Source organism: Mandrillus leucophaeus, unplaced genomic scaffold (genome assembly GCF_000951045.1).
Source record: "Mandrillus leucophaeus isolate KB7577 unplaced genomic scaffold, Mleu.le_1.0 Scaffold178, whole genome shotgun sequence".
Taxonomy (NCBI): Eukaryota; Metazoa; Chordata; class Mammalia; order Primates; family Cercopithecidae; genus Mandrillus; species Mandrillus leucophaeus.
Window position 1 is genome coordinate 2,146,455 of NW_012101787.1, and position 7,093 is coordinate 2,153,547.

General features: G+C 45.4%; 1 protein-coding gene across 1 annotated transcript in view; it reads left to right on the forward strand.

The window, feature by feature from the left end:
• The first annotated feature begins 250 nt into the window (after positions 1 to 250).
• The window catches only part of LOC105537668 (lysozyme-like protein 1), a 24,090-nt gene continuing 17,247 nt past the window's right edge, over positions 251 to 7,093 (forward strand). The window contains exons 1-3 of the mRNA XM_011977321.1: positions 251 to 404; positions 2,725 to 2,888; positions 3,398 to 3,556. Coding sequence (XP_011832711.1) covers positions 2,750 to 2,888; positions 3,398 to 3,556 — 298 coding nt within the window. The 5' untranslated portion in view covers positions 251 to 404; positions 2,725 to 2,749. The remainder of the gene's footprint in view (positions 405 to 2,724; positions 2,889 to 3,397; positions 3,557 to 7,093) is intronic.

Sequence of the window (7,093 nt, forward strand, 5' to 3'; positions counted from 1 at the left end):
AGAACAGCTCTCACTTGTACAGGAGGCCCTGGCCAAGTTGTGTAGTGAGGAGGATTGTTGAGAGGAAAAGAGAAAAAATGAGAGATATTAAGGCCCAGAAGACAGTTATCACCTGCCTCAGAACACAAGCATGCAGGATGATATAGCTTTTAGTCCCAAGAAGTAGAATTCTCGCATCTCTAGGTGGTGAGAAACAAAGGACTAAGAATTTTTCTTTCTCTAACACTCTAAAGAAAGGTTCTCGAAGGAAACTTGCGCCTTGTTAGAATCAGACATGGCTTCAGGGGATACAGGATGCTCACCTGAGCTGCCAGTCACCGACTGAATAAGTGGAACAGTGTTTCTTCCGCAGACTCACCTGAGAAATCGGCCTCTGGGGCAGGCACCGGGAATCTGCCTTTTCAGTAAGACCTGAATTACTCTTACGAAGCCACCTGCCCCTGAGAACCAGCAATGGCAGGTTCTTGAAGGATGCAGGACATGATGCTTGGGGTTATCATTGCTGTGGGTTTTGTTTTGACTTGTTTGAGATCAGTAAAATTCCAAGGCAGGGGATGGAAACCCACTTTATTTGTAAGCTCTGCATCTTTTTTTTTTTTTTTTTGAGACAGGGTCTCACTGTGTTGCCCAGGCTGGAGTGAAGAGGCATAATCACAACTCACAATAGCCTCAACCTCTGAGCCTTAAAAGATCCTCCCACCTCAGCCTCCCAAATAGGTGGCACCACAGTCACACACCACCATGCCTGGCTAATTTTTGTGTATTTTGTAGTGACAGAGGTCTACCTTTGTGGCCCAGGCTGGTCTCAAATTCCTGGCTTCAAGCAATTTGCCCTCTTCACCCTCACAAAGTGCTGGGATTACCGTGCCTGGCCTAAGCTCTGCATCTTAAACCTTGTTTGTCTGTCCCTCACAGCTTAACACCATGCTGTACGCCACAGCCTGGCATGCTTTCTCTGAAAAGGGCCAGATAATAATATGTTAGGCTTCGTGGTCCATACAACCTCTAACACAGCTACTCAACTCTGCCACTGCAGCAGGAAATCAGCCACCAACAATATATTACCAAATGGGTGTAGCTATGTTTCGATAAAACTTTACATACAAAAGCAGACCCAATTTGCTGACCCTTGCTCTTCACGTTTGTAATGTGCGTGCTCCTCATGAAACACAGTTCTTACCTTCTGGCTTAGTTACCTTAAAGCCCCGCTTGTTACTTGGTGTGGTGGCCTTGCTGATGACTACTTAGCCCTGTTTTGGGCCTAGCCTTTCAATGCAGCAATCCAGCCCCAGGGAGAGAAACTAATGACTGGAGAAGTTTCTAGGCAAGTGCAGAAAATGACACGGGATGAACATATGTATGAACAGCAAGTTCAGGATCCCGAGCAGGTGTCAGAAATTTCACTTCACCCCATCCCAGCAAGGCTGCTGTATTTGGGGAAGACATTATTTCAAGAGGGGAGGAGATTGTGGAAAATCAGTAGGCAGCAGGAGACAGCACCCTTGATCCTACTCCCATTTCAGATGATTCCGCGGGGGTCTCTTTATTGCCCCTCTGCTCCCCCAGGTGCTTTCCTCCTTTCGTGAGCCATCGTCATCCATCCCTCTTGCTCCCCAGTCAGGTGCCAGACTTTTAGGAGGCCCCCCCAGAGCACTGGTGGTGAAGCCTAGCAAAGCAATGCATTTGCCATCTAAGATAAAACACTGATACTTTGGAAGCAACGCTCCCACATTTTGAATTGCATCAAGAAAAGAAAATGAAAGACTAGGTGCTTAATCTTCACCCTTCAGTAAACCCCCAAACAATGAATCTTAAAGTTATCCCTACAGGCCCACGTGTCTTTCATCTCTGGCTGAAATGGGGTGTCTGTTTCTACACATCCAGTTGATCCTTGAACAAATGCAGGGGCCAGGGGTGCCAACACCTGCTCAGTTGAAAATCTTGCACTTAACTTTTGACTCCCCAGAAGCTTAACAACTAATAATGTACTGCTGACGGAAAGCTTTATCGATAACATGAAGAGCCAATCCACACATATTTTGTATGTTCTATGTCTTCTATACTGGATTCTTACAATAAAGTAAGCTAGAGAAATGAAATGTTATTAAGAAAATCATAAAGAAGAGAAGATACATTCACTATTTGTAAATATTAACTATTTGTTAACAGTAAATATTTACTATTATATTATATTCACTATTTGTTAAGTGGAAGTGGATCATTATACAGGCCCTCATCCTGGTTGTCTTCACACTGACCAGGCTGAGGCGGAGGAGGAGGAGGGGTTGGTCTTCCTGTCTCAGGGGTGGCAGAGGAAGAAGAAAATTCAGGTATAAATGGACCCACGCAGTTCAAACCTATGTTGTTCAAGGGTCAGCAGTCTAGGGAATGTTTCACCCTTGTATTCTATTCTTTATTCATAAAATTCAAATAGAAATCCTGAAAATGCCCCCTGTGGTTTTCACCTGGAAGGTTAATTTTTTTGTTTGCTTAACCCTGGGAACACAGCATTGACTTGAAAGTTACTGTATGGAAAAGCACTAAGGAAACAGCCTTCAGTCACATTCCTTCCCTGGACTGTAGAGTGGCCGGTTTTGCCTGATGGTGGCTCTGAATGACCAAAGTGACAGGCAGCATCTAGGCAGGGCTGTGCACAGTCACCGCCGCTGGATTTCAAAGTTCCCGAATCAAGATCGTCTGACCCGTTCTCCTGCTCGTTGGCAGGTTCTGTCTCCAGCAGGCTCTGAGGATGAAGGCTGCGGGTATTCTGACCCTCATTGGCTGCCTGGTCACAGGCGCTGAGTCCAAAATCTACACGCGCTGCAAACTGGCAAAAATATTCTCGAGGGCTGGCCTGGACAACTACTGGGGCTTCAGCCTTGGAAACTGTGAGATTCTTTCTTTCCTCCTCTCTTTCTGTCCTTGACCTCCCCTTGAGATGTTGAAGGTCCTGGCCACACTCCCTGCTGTGTCTTCCCAGCTAACCATACTCTGCCCTCACCGCACCCGGGGCGGCTGCCGGCCTAACTGTGGCTCCCTGGGTCTCCTCTCCTTCCTCCCCTGCCCCTCATTTCGTTATTCCTGAAGTCCTGCCCTTACGACACCAGCCAGGGAAGGGGAAAATAACGCCACCTTTGCTGGCATTGTGGGGAGTGGGGGGACCTGACTTTTGCTCTAGGTTAGGCTCAGCGCTGACTGGGTGTGCAGCTTCAGGTGCGCCATCCCAGCCCCCAATGTGCCCCCGGTGTGCCCCCTGGGTGCATACCTGCCCCACTCCGCCCCAAGGAGTATTGGGAAGAAGCAGTCAGGTAACAGGGATAAGGAAACTCACCCTCAGACCAGGCTTACAGCAAACAATGCACTTCCGTTGGTGGCATTTCTGGCTTTGCCCCTCCAGGGATCTGCATGGCATATTACGAGAGCGGCTATAACACCACTGCCCAGAGGGTCCTGGATGACGGCAGCATCGACTACGGCATCTTCCAGATCAACAGCTTCACGTGGTGCAGACATGGAAAGCTGCAGGAGAACAACCACTGCCACGTCGCTTGCTCAGGTGAGGCTCTGACTTTCAGCGATGCCATCCTGGGGACCAGGCGAGAAAGCCGACAACAGGATCACCAACCACATTTTGCTTTAACTAAAATTTGGAGTTCAGACTTGCAAAATAGGTCTGTTCCAGATTGGTAAATTATGCAACAGTTTCCAAGGTGACACTCAGGATCCTGCGGCTGACTTGTCCAAAGATGACTTATTCCTTGTAGGACAGTTTTATGAAGCCCTCCCTAAAGCAGGGGGATGGACAGATGACCTTACTGCCCTTTCATGTATAGAGATATTTGATGTCTGCAGTAAGAAAAAAGAAGCTGCCTGCCGGCTGCTTTCCATAAGCAATTCACTCCAACGATGCAGTATGTACCTCTCTGAACAGAATGAGAAGAATACTCTTTATATTTCTTTCTCTTTTCTTTTCTTCTCTCTTTTTTTTTTTTTTTTGAGACAGGGTCTCACTTTCTTGCCCAGGTGGTACATTCATAGCTCATTGCAGTCTTGACCTCCAGGACTCAAGCAACCTTCCCTCCTCTGGGTGGCTAGAATAACAGGCATATGCCCAACTATTTTTACTATTTTTTTGGTACAGACAGAGTCAGTCTGTGGGGTCTCGCTATGGGGTCTCACCCAGGCTGGTCTTGAACTCCTGGCCTAAGGTGTCGACTTCACTCTTGTACCTTACATGGCAAAAGGGACTTTGCGGATGTGAACAAGGATCTGAGCTTGAGCAAGAGAGATTATCCTGGGCAATGTGAGTGAAGCCAGTCTAATCTCATGAACCCTAGAAGGAGAGAATCTTGCCCAGCATACCGAGCCATTAAAAGGAAGTTAGGTTTCTATTGCTGCCCTAACAAATGACCCCAAACTTAGTGGCTTAAACACCACAAAATTTCCTTAGTTCTCTAGGCTGGAAGAGTGCCAAGGGATTCACAGGGCTGAAGTCAAGGTGCTGGCAGGTCTGTTTTCCTTTCTGGAGGTTCTGCAGGAAGATCCATGTCCTTGTGCTCATTTGGGATTTGGCAGAGTTCAGTTCCTTGTGGGTATCGAACTGAGATCCCTGTTGCTTGCAGGTTGTCACCCAAGGGTCATTCCAGGCTTCTAGGGACTACTCACACCCCTTGACTCATGGCCCCTTACTCCATCTTCACAGCCAGCAATGATGGGTCGAGTCGTTCTCACACTTTGAATCTCTCCTCCTCCTTCTCTCATTGGATCCTTCCGTGACCACACCTGGGCAAGATTCTCTGCTTCTAACAACTCATGCAAAGCCCCTTTTGCCATGTAAGGTACAAGAGTGAAGTCAGAGGGTAACCTTAGGCCAGGAGTTCAAGACCAGCCTCGGTGGGACCCCACGGCAAGACCCTACAGCCAGACTCTGTCTCCACAAAAAAATTAAAAATAGCCGGGCATATGCCTGTAGTTCTAGCCACCCAGAGTACATTTTCTGAGAACCAAGTTGTTAAATTTTTTACCTCCTATATCATAAAGAATCCTGACTGGAAGACAGAAAAAATGCAAACTGGGATATTGGAAGAGAATGTTAATAAAGACTGTACTTACAAAGATCTTATCAAATCATAGAAAAACCATGGCAATAGTGAAGTGAGGGATTAGGAACCCCTTGCCCAAAGAGGAGTGGAAAGAGAGCTGTGACCAGCACTGAGGTACAAAAGGTCTGCAGGGAGAGGTCTGCCTTCTAGGATCTGAGATCTTCCCTCAAGGGACACGGCTTGTGCTGAGTGACCTGACAGAAAAAAAGCTGGAAGATACTATACGTATATCCCAACCTCAGTGTCCTGTCTCTGTTCCTTCCCTGCTGATGCCTACTCTTATTTAAACTCCTCCAGAAGTCAGAGGACATGGGAATCCATTGACGCCAACTGTGTGTGTCGGCCTCTGAGTGCACAGAGCATGGTGGAGAAAGGTAGAGAGGGGATCCGTCAGGGCAAAGATGAGATATTCAGCTCAGCTCCCATGCACCCTCTCTCATAAAACTATAGGAAAATGTGCTCCACCAAAAGGATAAACTAAAACAATGAAGAGGAAACACAGTTCAGGAAACAAGGGACTCGATAAGGGAGAAAGGCAAGAGGAATGCCCAGCCTGAGAGTGAAGGATGATCCCAGGATGAGCTTTTATTATAGATTTCTAGTTACATCTCATTAAGATCAGAGAATATGGTCTATAACAGCAGCCCCCAACCTTTTTGGCACCAGGGAACAGTTTGTGGAAGACAAATTTTCCATGGACCAGGGGAAGGAGGATGGTTTCAGGATGATTCAAATGTATTACACTTATTGTCCACTTTATTTCTATTATTATTACATTGCAATATATAAGGAATAATAATGCAACTCACCATAATGTAGAATCAGTGGGAGCCCTGAGCTTATTTTGCTGCAACTAGATAGTCGCATCTGGGGGTGATGGGAGACAGTGACAGATCATCAGGCATTAGATTCTCATAAGGAGCACTCAACCTAGATCCCTCACAAGTGAAACTCACAGTAGGGTTTGCACTCATATAAGAATCTAATGCTTAGCTGTTGATCTGGCAGGAGGTGGAGCCCAGGCAGTAATGTGGGAGATGTGGAGTGTCTGTAAATACAGATGAAGATTAACTCACTTGCCTGCTGCTCACTTCCCACTGTGAGGCCACAGACCCACATAGGTCTGTGATTCAGGGGTTGGAGATTCCAGGTCTATATGATTTGAAACTTTTACTATTTCTTTAACCTTGTTTTACAGCACAGCAAATGTGTCTTACAGTGATTGTGCATTTGGAAAAAATGTGTATTTTATATTTGGTGTGGATGTTCTATAAATGATTGTTACATCCCTTCTGATTTTCTCACTTGTTCTATTATACAGTGAGAAATAGATATTGAAATTTGCAACTATCATTTTAGTTTTGCCTATTTCACCTTTCAGTCTTGTCTATTTTTGAAGCTTTGTTCTTAGGCAGATATTCTTTGAGGATTGTTATGTCCTTGTGGTGAATTGACTCTTTTATCACTGGAGTCAATGTTTCTCCTTAACTCTGGTGCTATTTCTCATCCAGAAATCTACTTTGTTTGATAGCAGTATAGCCCACTCTCACTTTCTTTGAGGAAATATTTGCATAGTATGTTTCTTTCCATCCTCTACTTTTAATCCATCTGTGTCTTTATATTTAAGGTGAATTTCTTATAGGTAACGTATAGGTATGTGTTGCTTTTATATCCATTCTGATAATTACTGTTTTCAGTAGGAGTGATTAAACCATAGGTCAGCAACTGTTTGCCTAAAGGGCCAAATGGTAAATATTTTAGGCTTTTCAGGCCATATGGTTTAGATTGCTACTACCCAACTATGACGTAGTGTGAAAGCAGCCATAGAAAGTATGTAAATGAATAGGCCTGGCTGTGTTCCAATAAGGCTTTATTTACAGAAATGGGAAGTTGGCCTGTGGGTTATGCCATGATTAGGCCATTTGCATTTAATGTGATTACTGATCTGGCTAGTTTTCTTTCTTTCTTTCTTTCTTTCTTTCTTTCTTTCT